Raw genomic sequence first — 17,592 nt, forward strand, 5'->3', positions numbered from 1 at the left:
TGTACAGACAAGTTATTTACTTATAACCCTGGGCCCTCTTTGCCCTGGGAAGGGGGTGGGCCGGAGAGGCTGGCCCAGCATGCACCCCCACTTCTTCTGGGGCTGACCCTTCCCCCAGCTTGGCTGGGACCTGGGGCCACAGCGTCAGGCCAGCAGGGGTGGAGGTAGAGGTGGGAGAGCAAGGGGGCCTGTGGAGCCACAATGGGACAGGCAGAAGCGGGAGCATGGGGACAGGGACCATGACCCAGGACATCTGGGTCTATGGGGGCCTTGAAGGCCTCAGCCTATCCACTGGGACAGGCCTCAGAGCAGGCGACAGGCATTGCCCACGCTCTCGGCTGAGGTGTCGAGGTCATGGCTGTAAGGGGAGTCCCAGTCCCTCAGGAAAACAGCCTCCAGCTGGCTCCGCAGGCCGCCCTGCCCATTCTGTGTCACCAGCAGCGAGGTGCCCGTCGTCTCTGTGAAGTAGCTGCCAGACCAGTTGGAGGTTCCTACGGGGCAGGGGGCAGTCAGGGCCTGTGGCAGTGCCTGGACCCCCTCTCCCATCCCTCTGGCGGTGCTGACACTCACCAATGTAGGCGGCACGTTCAGTCACCATGTACTTGTTGTGGTTGACTCGGGCATATGGGATCCGGGCCTGGGCCTCGTCCGCAGGGACCACAAAGAATTTCTGGGGGAGAGGGGAGAATGGAAAGGAGCAGGAGATGCAGCGGGGGTTAGAGAAGCCCTAGGGTCTGCGGTGGAGAGTGGGGCCAGGTCTGAAGGACTGGGGAGTCCCCGGAAACCTTGTGGGCTTCAGTCAACACTGGCTGGGAGGACCCAGTCACTTTTGCCACCCATCCCCTCTAGAATGGCTCCTAGAGGGACTCCTCTGAAATGGTCCCTTAGGTCTCACCTCAGATGTCCCCTTTTCCAGACAGTTGTCCATGATCCCTCAGGCTGGGGCAAGTATTTCCTCTGGGCCCCCCATCCCATCCTGAGTCCTCTACCCTGTTCCCCCCAAATCTGGGCGTGACTTATGGTCTCCCCATCACCGCGCAGTTCATTCTGGGTTTCTCTGTTAGATGACGGACGAGCTCCACAAGCACTGTGTGCCCAGTACTGCCCAGCACAGGGGCTAAGGAGCCGGTCTGTGGCAGGTGCTTACCACCTGGATGTCAGAGTGGGTGTGGTTGTCACGCAGGGCAGCCAGGGAGAGCAGGAAGGCCCGCATGGACGGCTCAGAGTGTCCCCAGCAGCTGACCAGCAGGCGCACCTTGATGCCCCGCTCATAGGCTGCCCGCCGCAGCCCGTCGTCGATGGCTGGCCAGAACCTTGAGGGGGGGGGGTGCAGGGTACGGAGGGTGGCTCTATCCATAAGCCTTACCCTCAGCTTTAAGAAGCCAGGCCTGGGCCCTGCTTCAGCTTCTGAGAGCCCCCAAACCCTCAGATCACCCATCTCTGGCTCCCAGTCCTGTTCTTGCCTCCTTAAGTACCACATCCTCTGCTCCCTGATTCTGGCTCCTATTCCTGTCCCCCCAAACCCAGTTTTTCCATCATCTTGTCTGCTGCCCCCAGACTACTTTCTCTGAGTCCCTCAACCCTACTGCCCCAAACCTGAAAACTCTTAGCGCCCATTCCCCAAGCCCTCATCCGTCTCTAGCCCGTGCTCCCGGCTTCCTACCCCCAGAAATCCTGCATCCCTGCCTCTGGCCTCCAGTCCTCATCTCAGCCCCCTAACACCAAAATTCTCATCTTTTTCTGTCCCTTTTTCCCCTGGCTCGAGCACTGAGACCCCCTCTCCCTGTTACCCGTCTTCTCTGCCTCTCCCCATTGCTTCCCCTCCATCGTCCCCTTGCTTTGGCTCCACTGGCTGCTTTCTGAGCCCCTTCCCTTCCTCTCCCACTCCTCTTCCACCCTCAGGGCTCCCCGCCCCAGGCCCTGTGCACACACCCAGCAGTACCTGCGAGGGTGGGAGAACTCCATGGTGGGCAGGTAGTTCATGACTGCGATATAGATGAAACTCCGGGCACTGTCCACCACGTTGAGCAGAGCCTTCAAGTCTGGGGTCCGACCACTAGGACACAGTGGCGGGGGTGCACTCTAGGGGCAAAGGGACAGTCAAGACATGTGCTGTACCAGGGGTGCCACCGCAATGGACCCCATGTACAGACAGCTCCTCACTAGCCAGGTCCTGCAGTCTCACTGAATTCTCAGCCTCAATGAAGGGGAGGGATGATTATGATGCCATTTCATAGGTGAGGAAACTGAGGCCAGAGTCACACAGCTGATAAATGGATCCAGGATTTGAACCTAGGCTGTCTGGTTCCAGAATTTATGATTTAACCCAGTGGTTCATGACAAAAGGTCCCTGCTCCAGCACTGACAGTATCACCTGGGAACTCATTAGAATTCCAAGTTCTTTGGCCTTGCCACACATGGCATGCCGAGGGAGTGCTGGGTTTTACAGCACTCCTGGTGGTTCTGATGCATGCTCAGGTCTGAGGACCTCTGCTCTAATTGCTTTCATCCCTGACTCACTCACAGGCCCCCCTGATGGCACTCCTCGTGTGCCCGTGCCACACCAGGCCCTTTACCCAGCTCTCTCCATTTTCATGACAGGCGAGCAAACTCAGGCTCTGAGAGGGAGAACCCTGGAGCATAGGACCCCAGCATCCACGTGCCTTTGTGTGGCCCTCCAGAATGACTGGGCTTGGCCAGATGACTTGTTTCGGGGGACTGAAGGGGGTGAGGTTGGCCACACAAACTAGTGAAAATATCAATAGCTAAAAAGAGCAGTGCCTTGTCCTGGCAGGTGTGACTCGGTTGGAGTGTCGTCCCATAGACCAAAAGGTCATGGGTTCAATTCCCAGTCATGGCACATGCCTGGGTTTTGAGCTTGATTCCCAGCAGGAGGTGTGCAGGAGGCAGCTTATCAATGTTGATGTTTTTCTCTCATCAATGTTTCTATCTTTCTCTTCCTCTCCCCTCCTCTCTCTAAAAAAAAACACACACCAAAAACCCAATAAAAAAAAATATTTTTTTAAAATTAAGAAAAACCCCCACACACAAAAACAGCAGTGCTTTGTCTAGAGTGCTCAGTATCTGCCACAGGCGATAGCTGACACTGTCCAATAGAACTTTCTGCAGAGAAGGAAATGTTTCTGTACCTGCACTGTCCTGCACTGTCCAATGTGGCAGCTGCTTGCTACATGTGACTGCTGAGCACTTGAAATGTGGCTAATGGGACTGAGGGACTGAATTTTCAACTGGATTTAGGACTAATGAGAAGGTATGCCTGGGTCCATGCAAGCCCTAAGAGATTGTAAACATTGTGATATCGATTTTCTAGATGAAACTGAGGCCTAGGGAGGTTGGGACATAGTCCAGGCCACTGACTAAGCAGAGTGAGCAGGAATGAGAGCTAGTGGTCAGGAACCCCCTCCCCACCAATCCCTGGGCTCCCAGGAGGCTGGATGGAGGTTGTGAGTGAGGGCATGTGGCGAGGGCATGACAGGCCCCTCTTCCTGCAGACTCACTGCCAGATAGGCCAGAGCAGGGGTGCCGTTGAGGCAGATCTCCATTGGTGTCTCTTGATTGTAGAGGGTGTCATAGGATCGGGGCCAGGTTGATGGGATGGAGCTGCCCTCCTGGCCCAGGTACCAGTAGGCCTCGAAGATCTTGGTTAGGTCTCGGGCTAGACAGCTGCAGTTGTACATGACCACGCCCAGCTCCTTGACCTGTGGGAGGGCAGTGCTGAGCCTGGAGTAGTGGCCTGGTGTCCAAGGTGACATGGACACCAGCAGCCCTCATTCCTTCTCATGCCTCTCAATCTCCCCCTCTCTGTCCATCTCCCTTCTTTTTGCCCCTCAGTTCCATCCCCCAGTCCCCCATCTAAAGCCCTGGGACGGGCATGAACTTGTCTCAAGACTAATACCTTGAGTCAAGTTTTTGTGAAAATCAATGTCATTCCAAGCTCCAGGTTTCCTCAACTTTTGCATATGCTGTTGCTTCTACCGCACAGTGAGGGAGCTCCTACTCATTCTTAGGTTTCAGCTGACAGTTTCCTCCTCTAGGAAGCCTCCCTTGATGGCCCAGACTACTTCAGGCATTCCTCTAGGCTCTCATGGTCCCTTGGGCTTCCCTCATCACTCTCTCTGGTGACAAACCTGTCTCCCCATTGGACTGGGAGGACAGTAACCAGGATGTCTCAGCCACAGCTGCAGGTTCAGCATCTCCCCGAGGAGTCGGTGAGATTAGGGGCTGAGCAAATGATCACTGCCTGAGCTATACCCTCTTTCCTGTCTTGTGCTGATTCCTGCAGATCCTTCAGTTGTCAGATGAGTTATCACCTCCTTTGGGAGCCCTTCCCTGATATCCCAGGTTGGGGCGCCATCCTGGCCTGGACCCCTCTGCTTGTGCTTCCCCTACCCCAGCCTTGATTCTGGGCTGACACTGCCTGGTGACTGCCTGTCTCTGCACTGGACTGGGAGTTCTGAGAGGTCCATCTGTTACCACCGTGTTCCCAGCATTACCCAGAACAGAGCTGGGCTTAGAGGAGGCATTAGAAGAATAAATAATAAAGGCCAAATGGGTGAACAGGGCCTTGAATGCCCTGCACAGGGGCTGGCAGCTGTCACTGGGGATGAGAGAAAGCTCCAGGCTTCCATGAGCAGGCAGAGGGCAATAGAGGGCTGGACGTGGGGATGTTCCTGGTAGGAAATGGGAAGGAAGCTGTTGTGGACTGGATAGAGAACTCTGGGACTGAAGAGGGGTGTAGCTGGAGGCTGGACACCTGTGGAGCAGGGAGTGGCCTGGAAAGGTGGGCAGGCTGGGTGCAGGCAGACCTGGGTTAGGGAGCGCCAGTCCATGTTGGCACTGCCAATGTAGAAGTGGGTCTGGTCCACCACCCAGAACTTGGTGTGCAGGACGCCATGGGTCAGCTTCTGCATGTCCACCATGCGGACCTGGGCACCTGCAACCAACAGGGGTGGCGGTCAGGGGCTGGCTTGGATAGCCCAGGCCCAGCCCACCCCCAGCTGCCCCTAGCTCACCGCTTTGCAACAGGGCCTGCAGGTCTGCCTGGGGCTGGGGACCACTGGGCTTGCTCACAGCAATGCGAACCTTCACACCTCGAGGTGCCAGGGCCTGGAGCTGCCTGAGGACCTCCTCGCCCTGTGGGGAGATAAAAGCCTCTGAGGGGCTGGGTCAGCCAGCTCTCCAACCCCATGTAGCACCCCCACGGGGTTGTTCTGAGACTGGGCTTCCAGATGAGATCAGGCTGGGGGTCCGGGAAGGTACAAGTGAGGCTTGGTGATGCCAATAACAGTAATAGTAACAGCTCATGATTACCTGAGTCCTACTGTGAGGGGGGCCTGTTCTAAGCCCTTTCACATCTAAACTCATTGAAGTCTCACCACTCTCATCCATGAGGCAGGTCTGAGTAATATCCTCAAGGTGCAGATGAGGAAACCGAGCTCCGGAGGATTCAGTGGTGAAGCAGGATTTGAGCCCAGACTGCCTGCTAAGCCTGTGCTTTGAACCACTCCAGTGGGAGCCAGCAGGGAGTGTGAGCTCCTATCATTTCTGACTTTCGTAACTTTTTTTTAAGCATTGCTTAAGAAGTCCCACAATGTTAATAAATTTTAAGCCCATTTCTCACAGATTGAGGCAGCAGAGAGGGGGAAAAAAAGGGGAAACGTCTGTTTTTTTCAATGAAGGGGTGATCCACCTAGGCAGTTTCTTTCCAAACCTTGAAGCTTTATGGTTTTTAAGTTTGTCAGCAGACCATAACAAGAATATTGTAATAAAAAATGCTTATAACCTGGCAGATATGCTCAGCAGTTGAGCACTGACCTATGATCCAGGAGATCGCGGTTGATTCTGTCAGGGCACATGCCCAGGTTGTGGGCTCGATCCCTAGTCGGGGGCATGCGGGAGACAGCCAATCAATGACTCTGTCATCATTGATGTTTCTATCTCTCTCCCCTTCTCCCTTCCTCTCTCTGAAATCAATAAAGATATATATATATATATATATATATATATATATATATATATATATATTTAAAATTACTAAAATATAATTCTTACAAAGGGCTATTATATGCATGGATTAGCCGTTTCATCCTCACAAGGGCTGAGTGCTATATACTGGCCCCATTACACAGATGAGGAAACTGAAGGCTGTCAGGAGAAGTGACCTGCCCAAGGTCACACAGCTGGTAAGCAGCAGCCTGGCTAGAAGGGCTGTTTTTCACTCTGCTCTTCCATTTCCTCATGTGACAGGGTTGGGGCAGCTTGGGGGTAAGCGACATTTGCCAGTCTAATCCTTTGTAACCACATCCATATACATTCAGAGGCCTATAGATAACCAGGACAAATGCCCCTGGTCCAGGGGGCCATGTAAAGACTGTTGCTTCCAAACACCTCCGTCCAACCCGTTGTATGAGACATGCCTACCTGTCTCCTGGGTTGCAGGGAAACCCCTTTTACCCCCATTCCCAATGCCTCCCACGGTCCTCCTGCTGTCCACTAGGGCCCAGGTTGCCAGGTACCTGCTGGGCAGAGGGCTCCTGAGTGTGGGTGTCATTGTTGGTGAGGGTCCAGTAGAAGGAGGCGATGTCCAGGCTGCTGTGGGCCCCAGCGAGCAGGCCCAGCCAAGCCTGGCTGGTGGAAGGGTTGCTAGTGGAAGCACTGGGGAAGTCCAGGCCCTCGGGGATACTCTCCACCAGCACTGCTCTGTGGGATGCAGGGGGAGGGGCGGTATCAGCCATAGGGGGCTGGAGACCACCGGCTCACTTGTCTGCCCACAGAGGATGGAAGACTGTGTATTGTGTGTGCCTGTACTCGTGATTCTCTGAGTTCATGCATTTGTCGGTCTAGAGGTGTGAAAAGAAGGTGCATATGTGGATGCCATCCACAGAGGTGGATGGAGGATGCTCTGTGTGTCTGTGTGTGCCTGTCTCTTCACAGACCTGGATAGCAGATGATGCTGTGGTTGCCATGGGAACAGCTGGGGGGGATGGGGATGGGGATGGGCATGGAGGGAAGAACCTGTGAAGGTGCACTTGGGAGTCTATGATCACTTCACAGTCATGGGCACTGGGTGATGCTGAGTGCAGGCCCTGCCTGGTCTAAGGGTCCCTGGCCTGTCAGGGCCCCTCCCCCCACCATCTGAGGCTCCCCACTTACTCGCAGGGGTCATAGCAGGGCTCTGGGCGCTGGTTGGGCCCAAAGAGATGCAAGTCGCCGTATTCCCATAAGAATAGCTGAGTCATCAGGGCACCGAAACCCACAACTGCCAGGATGAGGACCAGCAGGACCCAGCGGGCTTTCTGTGGGAAGAGGCAGTCAGCCAGCCCAGGGGGGACAGCCCAGCCCATGCCCGAGACAGGCTGAGGGTGGCGGTGGGCTCCTACCTTCTCGGCAGCCTTCCATGCCTCGATCTCATTCATGGGCAGCTCGCCGGCAGGCTCCTCAGTAGGCACCTTCAGCTGAGAAACAACAGGGATGGTTTGGGGGTGACCGGGGAGCCCTCACTCTCAACTGCACCCAGTCCCTCCCCAGTGGGGCCCCATCCACCTACCTCCTGATACATCAGTTTAGGCTTCATCTTGCCAGGCGGCCAAGGGAAACGCGGAGTGCAGGTGGGAAGGTGGGCGTATCAGGGTCTCCAAACTGTGGGAACAAAAGCTGGCACTGTGTGGGGGTGTTCTGGGCTGTTGGAAGACATCATAGAAGGCAGATGAGTCTTGGGGCTCACGAGATCCACTGGGTTTACTGTTGGTGATCACGGGGGTCACTGGCACTGCGCCCGCCAGTCCAAAAGGAGGAAGCAGACCCTGGTCAGCAGGGATTTCGAAATTCCTCAAGCTCTAGCCTCTGCTTCTCCCCAGCAACCTGCGGTAGCCCGGCTGCTGCCCTTGTAGGGCTCACCCTGCCCCGTCGCCTGAGCTCCGACCCTGCTCCCCATTAGCACCTTCCCTTCTCTGAGTTCTAATCTAGACATTCCCAAAGAGACAGCTCCGCATGGGCTCAGCGGAGCCCCAAATCTTTATGCCTATCTTTTCCCAGCCCTGGGACGACCCAGGGGGCATTCTCCAGGTGGCTCCTCTGTCGCACCCTCAGGTACCCACCAGCTAGCTCAGGCCGGGAGCCCAGGACCATCCCGGCCTCCCCGCCAGCTCCCAGCCCCGGCCCCCGACCATCCTGCCTACCCTACCCCGGAGGGGCCTCGGCCTTAGTCTGCAAGCGGCTGCCTCCGCGGGGCCCCAGCTTCTGCCCCAACAGGCTGAGCAGGGGCGAGGGGAAGGGAGGCGGGGACTCCTGCGGATCCGCCCCCCGCAGCAGCGAGTCTGCGCGAGTCCCGCGTCTCAGCGGCGAGCAGGGGGGCGAGCGCCCCAGGTAGGGTCCCGCCGAGCTGGCCGCGTGGGGAGAGTGCATGGCTGGGGGATGGGCTTTGCTACACCCCACCCGAGAGCCGCCTGTGCGGGGAAGGGAAGCCACAGGTAAAGAGAAAAGGCCGCGTTGGTTGGAGCGCCTGCGGTGAAGCAGAAAGGCTGCGGTTGGATCCCGGGCCGAGCACACACCTAGGCGCTGCTCGTGCCGGCAGGGGTGCTTCTGCGGGCAACCCACGGGTGTTTCTTTCTCCCTCTCTCTAGAATCAATGAAAAACGTATCCTTGGGTGAGGATTTTAAAAGAAAGAAAGGCCACATCTTTTCTCGTCTACAAACCTTGTGAGTTTTTGAGCCACGGGTATGCATTGCCTAGTCAAACATAAACACACAAATTAATGGTTTGAAAACTTATGCAATAAAATGGAGACATCAAGGTTGAGTAACAGCCCACGCGCTGGGAGGGGAAGAGCGGGGTGGGGGAGGGAGACGGTGGGTTTTCTGTTGGAGTCTCTTTGTATTTGATTTTTTTTTTTTTTTTAAGTCAACCTATAGGGATTTAAAAAAATCTGGTTCTGAATCCAGGCTCTGGCTGGAGGGATAGGCTGGATTTCTCACCTCCCAGTCTCAGTTCCCTAGGAGGATTTAAGGCCATAACTGCAGATATACATTAGAGAACCCTTCCCCGCCCGCTTCTGTCAATGATAGAGGGGCAAGAGCCCCTCCCCCAGAGCCAGGCAGGAAGTTAGATAAATGCATAAAAGTATATCGTTGAGAGAAGAAAAAATGTCAGAAGTGGTTGCCTTGAGAGTGGGACTTGGGGATGGGTTGCATTTACTGTACTCCTATTTTCAGGATGCCAGAGCTCAGCTTGACCCCTCCTCTCATTGCACCGAGACTAATGGAGATGGGGCAAACGGATCCAGCAAGAAATGGCAACGGACCAAGGTTATTTGAAATGCCAGGGGTCACCAGAAGCAGAAGATAACACGGAGATAACAGTCTTAAAGGTGGTTGGCAGCAGGGTTTCAGGGTGGAGGAGGGGGGCGTGGGGCAGGAAACTTGCCTTTTACTTATTTGCAAAGGCCTTGGTGAGAAATGTATTAAGACTAAGGCGTTGGAACAGCAGATGTGAAATGAGAGAAGTGGAGGTGAAGAGCAAAACGGAGGGAACAGTGAGGCTTAGAGAGGTGAGGGATAGGACCGAGCACCCTGAGGCTGGGGAACTGGGATGACTGCTAATAAACCAAAAATAGAAAGAAAATAGAGAAAGTTCACTGAAATTTAGTGACCTTTTGGCTTTGAAATTGTATAGTGATCACAGGATCTGTAATGAGGGGTTTAATTTTAACTTCTGTTGTATTTTCATCAAAGCAAAACGCCTGTGGTGTTTAAAAAGAACACTAGTATTGGAGAGGTGGGTTCCAGAGCCAGATATCCCATTTGAATATGAGCCTTCACACTTATGTGACCGTTTGACCTTGAAAATGGCAATGTATCTATCTATGTCTTAGTTTCTCCATCTGCAAAATGGGCATGGTAACAATAGCACTTGCTTTTCACAAGGTTGTTCATGAATTTTACACATATTTATGAGTATCTGTATACTTGGTATTGTTTTAGGCACTGGGGATAATGCTGTGACCAAAACAGACACGAGGAAAGACAGACCCCCCCCAAAAAAATATCAGTAGCCCTGGCTGGTTTTGCTCAGTGGTTAGAGTGCTGGCCCGTGGACCGAAGGATCCCAGGTTTGATTCCGGCAAAGGGCATGATCTTCAGTTGCATGCAAGAGGTTCTCAATAAATCTGGTGTGTCAAGGCTAACAGCCGAAAAAGAAAAAAGGCATCATTACCACCCCTAAACTCTGCCAAGATGGTTGCATTTCAGTTACTATTTACTTTTTAAAATGCACATAGGACTTCTATGGAAGTTAAACTATGAGGCTCTGGCTCCTAGCTGGGGTGTCCCTTCCCCCACATCCCAGTCTCCAGAGAAGGACTGAGTTCAGCTGGAGAAGTATCCAGCGCTCCCCATCTCCAGATCCCTGGGGGGAGCAGGCAGGGTGAAACAAGGTGGGCCGGAGTAGCAGGGGTGACAAAGTCAGGCTGGCAGGTGCTGGCATTGCCCTCGGCTTGTCTCCTGTGTCCCCAGGTTCCTAGAAGCCCCCACGGGACTCCAGTGCAATGACTGGTTCTTATGCTCTACCTCCTTGCACCTCAGCCAGCAAGTGTTCCCCCTCCAGCCCACAGAATCTTCCATCCTCTTGACCTGTACCCTCCCTGCTTGTGTGACACCACAGACCGCAGAAAAGGAGGAAGCAGAACCCACTGGGCTTTCGAGACATGTTGGGACAGCTCCCCGAACACCCCATTCTCGGGTGGGGGTGGGGGTGGGGAGGGAGATTAGATCCCTCCTCCACAGCAGTGCTTTGGATTGGAGAGTCCAGGATTCAGATCCCACAGTCATTTCCTTAGTGAGTCACCTCAGGCATGGGGCTTTACTTCTCAGCCCTGGATGGCCTCATCTATAAAAGGGGAATCATCTTACAGTTTTATACACTGTCTGGGGCACAGTGGCTAGGAGACCTCCAAATGGTGTGTGTGGGTGGGTCTCGAAGTCCCATAGCCCTGCATTCAGATCTCAGCTCTGTGTGTCACTGGGAAAAGACGCTGCATCTCTGAGCCTTCCTTTCATTCTCAGTACATTGGGAGACTTATATACCAACCTCACATTTGCTGGGAAGTCAGTGAAACCATCCATGGCAGGCAGGTAGCACAGTAAACTTCCAATACAAGCTGGCTGGTGAGATCTGTATGTCCCCTAGTTTATCCCAGATAATCTTCTATGTGTCTCTTGAAAAGCTAAGTCTGTCTGGTTCACTCCTCTACCCCCCAGTGCCCAGCATACTGTACACTCAAGAAATGTCTGTTAAAAACAGAAGGAATGGAGTAGAATGGAAACCTTTGAGAAAAGACTTTCTTAGCTGTCTCTCTAGACCTAGCAACACTTGTTTTACACACAATGATAACCGGCTTGTGTCCTAAGCTCAGAACAGATGGGGTAGGAGCAGGTGGTGGCAACTCAGCCAGAGAGTAAAATTCAAGGTTGATTCAAGCCATCTGAGTGCAAAGGAGGGTATGTGGCCACGTAGCTGCCGAAGCACATGCGAGCCCGGGCCAGGCCGCGCCACAGGAAACTCACAAACCCCTGGACCTTCTGTGTGGCTCAAACTTGAAATGTTTTCATGTTTAAAGGAGCAGGTTCCCCTTGATCGTGCAGACCCCTTTGACTGAGCAATCAGTTGTCTGTGGTTAAGTCCAACAGAGCACTGGTTTTGCAAACTTTTTTGTTTTTGTTTTTAGCAGTAGAACCTTTATTTCATAGGACCCTCCGCAGAAGGTGCCTGGTCTGAAAAACAATTAAATGGGTAAAGAGAAAAAAACGCCATCATGAATGGTGAATATTTCTGATTTGGAACTCAAAAATCTAAGTCCCCTCCCTCCTCAAAACCCCCCTGTGGGTCCTCATTGCCTTCAGGACAAAGTGTAAACTTCTTACTTTGTCCTCTAGTGCCCTACATGGCCAGGCCCGTGACCTTCCCCACCACTGTAGATTCAGTTCCCCTCTCTGACTTCAAAGCCATCCCCAACTCCTACCTCTTCCCTGAACTCCAGCTCTGGAAGTCCCATGACCTTCTAGACACCTCTCCCAAGGTGTCCCCAACCTTCTTACACTCACTATGCCCCCAACTGTCCTTAGCATCTCCCCCAAGTCTGTTCCTCCCCTGGGTCATCATTTCAAGGATAGCTGTCCTACCCAACCTTCAGGTCTCAGCCTGTGTGCCACCTCCAGAAAGCCCTCCTTGACTCTGCAGGAGCCCTGAGCCTTGTCCTGGGCCCCCCATGTGTCCAGCTGGCCTCCTGAGGGTCTCTCCCCCCACCCCTTTTCTCTCCCATGGCCTCAACCTAGACTCTCCAGCCACCTCCTTCCCAGCCTTCACTCAACCCTTCCAATTCCCCCTCCATCTGAGTTTGACTTATCCTCCATCCCCACCCAGCAGATCTCCGTGGCCCCCAAGTGTCCTCAGGACAAAGTCTCAGATCCTTATGGTGGGTCTCAGAATCCTGAATGATCTTCCCCTAATAACTTACTTTTACTATCCTTTGTGACCCAGCCATTTTTAATAACTTTCAGTTCCTTGAACTGAAACCACTTTTACTACCAGCCCTCCCACAGCTTCTCCTGCCTCACACACCTTTCATCTTGCTCACTCCTATCAGCCCATGTACCACCTACTCCAGGAAGCCCTCCCTCACCCACTAGTTGGTCCAGGTACCCCTTTTGGGCTCTGACAGTCCCCTGAGGTTCTCCTTTACCACTCTGGGCTGTCACTGCCTAGTGATGGATGTTTCTCCCACTGGATTTTGAAACCTATGAGAGCAGGGCCAGGCTGTCTCAGTCACTTCTAATGTCCCCATTACTACCCAGCAGAGGGATAGTACATAGCAGGTTCTCAGTGGCCAGTGCATTTATCTAGTTATTCAATTTGTATTTATTTAGCAACTACTTGCTGACAAGCCCTGTTTAGAAACTGGAGATACAGCACAGAACAGAAAAAAAAATCTGTGGTAAAGATGACATTCTTTGGGGGGAGTGAGACAATAGATAAATTAGTGAAACAGAACATTTGGAGAAAATGAAAACGGGAGGGGGGTGGCGGCATTACAACAGAAAGTGGTGGATATCTGAATTAAAAAATAACACATCTGGGGCAAGAAAGCATCATTATCCATTTTTCAGATGCAGGGCAGGGTTCAAGGAAATCACTGCCCAGGTAGCAGAGCATCTGTTTGTTAGCCAGGAATTTGAACCCAGAGCTCAGTTCTCTTCCAAGACACTACACTGACAAACCAACTTATAAACACAGAATAAGACAGAATGTCTTTTCCTTGCTGCCCTGATGGAGGCCTGAGCCTGTGAAAGTGCGGGATGTAGGGCGAGGGGGTAAGGTTCCTTATGTTTATTGAATCAGGCACTGATCAAAGCACTTAATACATTTAATTCTCACAACAGTCTTTTTTTTAAAGCCCCACTTAACAGATAAAGGAACTAAAGACCCAGAGAGGTTAAGTCATTGGCACAAAGGGACACAGCCAGGAAATAGTGGAGTCCAAGCTGCCTCAGGGTCCAAGGGGTGGACAGCTGCCTCTCCTGTTTATTATCTGCATGTCTGTAGCTGCCCTCCCTTCTTCCCTCCCCAACAGCATATGAACCAGCAGGTGGCTTTGTCCCCTCAAAAACTACCAACATCCCCTTCCCGAAGTTTCCCCCAAATAGAAAGGATATATGAGTGCAGCTTTAAGAAGAGGACTCTGGCTCTCCTTCCAACCAGGCTGATCTTGCCAATCCATTCTTGGTAGTTCACTGATGCTTTGGGTCACATCATGTCACATAAGATGGTGTCCCTCTTCTCCTCCGGTGGCTCCTGCCTCCCTCACGCATAGTGAAGCTAAAGTTTTCTCCATGGCCCATGAGACCCCAGCTGATCTGCCCCCATCACTCTGCCAACCTCATCCCTCAGCCCTCTCCTCCCTCACTGGCCTCCTTGCTACCCCTTAAATATTCCTAAACATTCCATGTTCCTCCCTCAGGGACTTTGCATTTGCTGTTCTCTCTGCCTAGAATGCTTTTCCCCCAGATAGACATGTCACTCTCTGTCATAATTCGGGTCTTTGTTCAAACGTCACCATCTCAGAAAATCTTTCTGACCACCTTATTTAAAACTACCACCTCTATCATCCAGTCCCCATCCCCCTCCTGACACACCCTATAATCTATTTACGTGTTTGCTAATTGTCTCTTTTCCCTGCTCAATGGTAAACTCCACAGGGCCAGGGGTCTATAGGTTTGTTCTCTGATGTGTCCCGAGTGCCTAGCACTGGGTTGGGCATGTAGAACATGCTTTCTAAATAGTTGTTGAGTGAATAACTTGTGTTTTCATTCCCATGTTGCAGGTGCAGCAACTGAGGCACAGGCACATTAAGCCACCTGCCCAGGTCATGCAATTATTTAAGTGCTAGAATCAAGAATGGAACCAGGATGCTCCAGCCCCCAGGGACACACTGCTAAACACTGTCCTACACTGTCTCATGCAGGCAAGCTGACTAAATAGGATACTTACCAATCTACCTGGGGATTCAGGGTTGCTGAGGTTTGACTGAGGTGTGGTGGGACCTGCCTCATCTCTCTATACCCTCAATTGTAGAAGTCAAGGGAGGTCTGGGTCTAAGCTACTTATGGTCTCCCCCGCACCAAGTCCTCCTCAATTCACCCCACAGCACCAGCTAAATGCTCTCATTTTTGGGGTAGAGATAACTCAATCCAACAAGGTAAAGAGATAATTAACTATTTACACGAGCAAGGTTTGTGATGGCTGACAGGCCACCCCCTCAAATGTGGTGTCGTGGCAGATGTGAGGACAATATGGAGATGGTGACGTGGGGTGGCTGCCATGGCACAGGCCTCATGCATGATACATGGAGTGTGACTGACGACACAGCAATGATGAAGGAGGTAGGGGGAGGGAGAGAGCGACAATGAAGAGGTGATGAAGGTGATTGGATGAAGGTGAAAGTGACATGGTTAATAATAATATTAGTCCAAATCGCCATGTCAAGCTGGACATAACACAAGAATAAACTGGCAGAATCCTCCCAAACACTCCTGATGTAGGTGTCCTGTGTGCATTTCATAGGTGAGGAAGCTCAGATTGCAAAGGTAATGATTAGGTAGCCAAGGTTACCCAGAGCTTTAGTGGTGGAGCTGGAATTCTGGCATACCCCAGCTAACGGGCTCTACCCTGTATGGTGGCGAGTATGTGAGTAGTGACACGGGCAAATGACAGAGACGTGGAGGGAAAAAAACCTGTAAGGCAGGGTGGTTCCTATGGGGAAAACTAGAGGCATGAGGCATGGATGGTGACAGCCGGAAGAGTAAACGTGACATGGGAGAGACGGTGACATAGGGGTGAGGATAATGTAAGGGGAGCATGAATGCGATTTAAGGAGAGGGTGACAGGAGGCGTGCAAAGGTGACATGGTATGTGTTTATGAGAAGCGAGGATTTCATAATGGAGAAAAAGCAATAAAAGATGGGTGCAGGCAACCTACGAAGGCGATGGCGACTTAGAAGAGGCAATTGCAAGCTATGGTGGCAATGGGAGCTTAAAGGGGACAAAAGCGAATTAAGAGGGTTGAAAACGACAGAAGGGGAATGGTGACGATTTAAGCGGGATGCGACGTAAAAGGAGGAACGGCGACATAAAGGGACCGAGAACAACATATGGGTGGAGATCATTATAGACACGAGGTGACAACACAAGGAGGGCAGCCGGGGCGCCGCGCCCCCAGATCGCACAGTACCTGCACTCCACGTCTCCCACTCCCGGACCCAGCCCCGCATGCACCTTCTGTACTGGAGCTGGGCCCGAACGCCCCCGCAGCGCGCAGGCGCGCTCCGCCCGGACTGCGGGCTGGCGGGGGCTGGGACTGTATGTTTCTGATTGGCCGCGCTCCTCGCTAGTGTGGGGCGGGGGGGGGGGGGGGGGGGAGGCCGGGGAGACTGTCAGCGATCACGTGACGGCTGCGGCTCACTCTCGTCGGTGGTGGCCCGGACGCCTAGAGCGGCCGCGGGCGGATCAGTCCGGCTTCCGGCAGCGGGGGCGGTGCTTCCGGGACGGACCTCCGGGCCAAGGGAGGGGGTGTCTGACAGTTGGTTCCGCCCAGAGGGCGGGCGGCGCGAGTGGGCGCGGGCCCGGAGGGCCAGGTGAGGCGCGGGCCCGGCGAGGTGGGATTGGGCCGGAAACGGTGGGGATGGAGGGCGTCCAAGGCGCCGGAGTCAGGCCCGGCGCTGCTGTGCCGTCCCGGTCGAGAGACTTTTTTCTCTTTACCTCAGTTTCCTCCTTTGTAAAGTGGGGGTCAGAATCCGACTGTAGTTTCCTTCTTATGGTTTGGAGTGAGAAGTCAGCTCGTGCATGTTGGAGCCCCTCGCGCAGAGCCCGGCACCGTGCTCACTCGTTTTTCTACTATTATTGTTAGTGTCGATGCTGCTGCTTGTGCTTGGCGGGGAATATCTGGGTGCGGGAACGTGAAAGATTGTTGGACTTGGAGGCCAAGAGATTTCAGTTCAAGTCTCAGCTCCACTTGGTGGCAGTGGGCCTGTGCCTTCATTTCTCTGAACCTCGTTTCTGAATTTATACAATGAAGGCTGATAGTCTCAATATCGTGGGGTCCTTGTGAGGATGCTGATGAAAAGTGCGTGTAAAGCTGGATAGACTGGGACTATCTAATAATGATTCTGAGAGTCATTGATGTAGCTGGGACCTCGTAGGAAGTAGTGGGAGGGAGGAAGCTCAAAGACAGCAACAGGAAAAACTTGGAATCTGGGGTCAGGGAAATCAACACCCTGCCATTTACTGTTTGGCCAATTTTTCCAAATCCCATGATTTTTCTTTTTCTTTAAAACTACTGATGCATTTTCTTCCAGTCAGTTAATTTGAGAAGGAAAAAGTGTTTGCTATCCTAATGGAAACTGGCCTGGCTGGCCCTGAGAACGGACACAACCTGAAATACAATGGAAGGAGAACAGTCTATTAAATTGTAGCGTGATTCTGTGTCGTCAGGTACCATGGGCCCCATCAAGTTACCTTATACTCTGTTCCCAGCTCACACTTTGCATACGACTGACGTAAGTCAGTGACTGTCCTACCCTTTCCCTAGCTCACCAAAATTTTATTTTATTTACTGTACACATATCACTTGCTGAGCATTGTTCTTTTTTTTTTTTTTTTAAACATATCTTTATTGATTTCAGAGAGAGGAAAGGAACGGGGAGAGAGAGAGAGAGAGAAACATCAATGATGAGAGAGTCATTGATCTGCTGTCTAGCCTGCAACCCAGGCATGTGCCGGGACCGGGAATTGAACCCCAATCTCCTGGATCCTAGGTGATGCTCAACGGCTGAGCCACGCCCGGCTGGGCTGAGCATTGTTCTAAGGGCTTGGTGTTTATGAACTTGTTTACTCCCGCTAACCACTTTAGAAATAGATACCCTTATCATTTTTATTTTATAACTGAGGGAAGTGAAATTCAGAAAGGTTAAGCCACTTGCCCCAGAGTCAGGGTTAGGAAGTGGTAAACTGGAATTTGGATACAA

At 52.7% G+C, this 17,592-nt stretch overlaps 2 protein-coding genes across 20 annotated transcripts in view; one reads left to right on the top strand and one right to left on the bottom strand.

Moving 5' to 3' along the window:
• On the bottom strand, positions 1-15,938 carry PLD3 (phospholipase D family member 3). Of its 7 annotated transcripts, none has more exons than XM_081119779.1 (13): positions 15,801-15,938; positions 8,716-8,748; positions 7,568-7,789; positions 7,401-7,475; positions 7,174-7,316; positions 6,537-6,720; positions 5,034-5,154; positions 4,827-4,954; positions 3,519-3,719; positions 1,943-2,082; positions 1,148-1,313; positions 571-670; positions 1-491 (listed from the first exon to the last, which is right to left on the bottom strand). In XM_081119779.1, the coding sequence occupies exons 3-13, from the start codon at positions 7,592-7,594 to the stop codon at positions 304-306; spliced, it is 1,473 nt and encodes a 490-aa protein (XP_080975905.1). In that variant the 5' UTR covers positions 7,595-7,789; positions 8,716-8,748; positions 15,801-15,938; the 3' UTR covers positions 1-303. The 7 variants fall into 7 exon arrangements, with proteins under 7 accessions (XP_080975905.1, XP_080975902.1, XP_080975904.1 ...); XM_081119776.1 differs by having other exon boundaries at positions 7,568-7,659; positions 15,801-15,878; XM_081119778.1 differs by having other exon boundaries at positions 7,568-7,700; positions 15,801-15,876.
• The window catches only part of LOC308548373 (uncharacterized protein C19orf47), a 27,579-nt gene continuing 18,311 nt past the window's right edge, over positions 8,325-17,592 (top strand). For 3 of the 13 annotated variants that reach the window (XM_081119791.1, XM_081119790.1, XM_081119784.1), the window contains exons 1-3: positions 8,343-8,489; positions 8,643-8,718; positions 9,232-9,386. In XM_081119791.1, the coding sequence (XP_080975917.1) occupies positions 9,309-9,386 (78 nt within the window). In that variant the 5' untranslated portion in view covers positions 8,343-8,489; positions 8,643-8,718; positions 9,232-9,308. Of the gene's footprint in view, positions 8,490-8,642; positions 8,719-9,231; positions 9,387-16,057; positions 16,204-17,592 lie in introns of those variants that run through there. The other 10 variants (XM_081119785.1, XM_081119795.1, XM_081119789.1 and 7 more) reach the window with 9 other exon arrangements.

The sequence above is a fragment of the Miniopterus schreibersii genome (genome assembly GCF_964146895.1).
Source record: "Miniopterus schreibersii genome assembly, chromosome: 18".
NCBI lineage: Eukaryota > Metazoa > Chordata > Mammalia > Chiroptera > Miniopteridae > Miniopterus > Miniopterus schreibersii.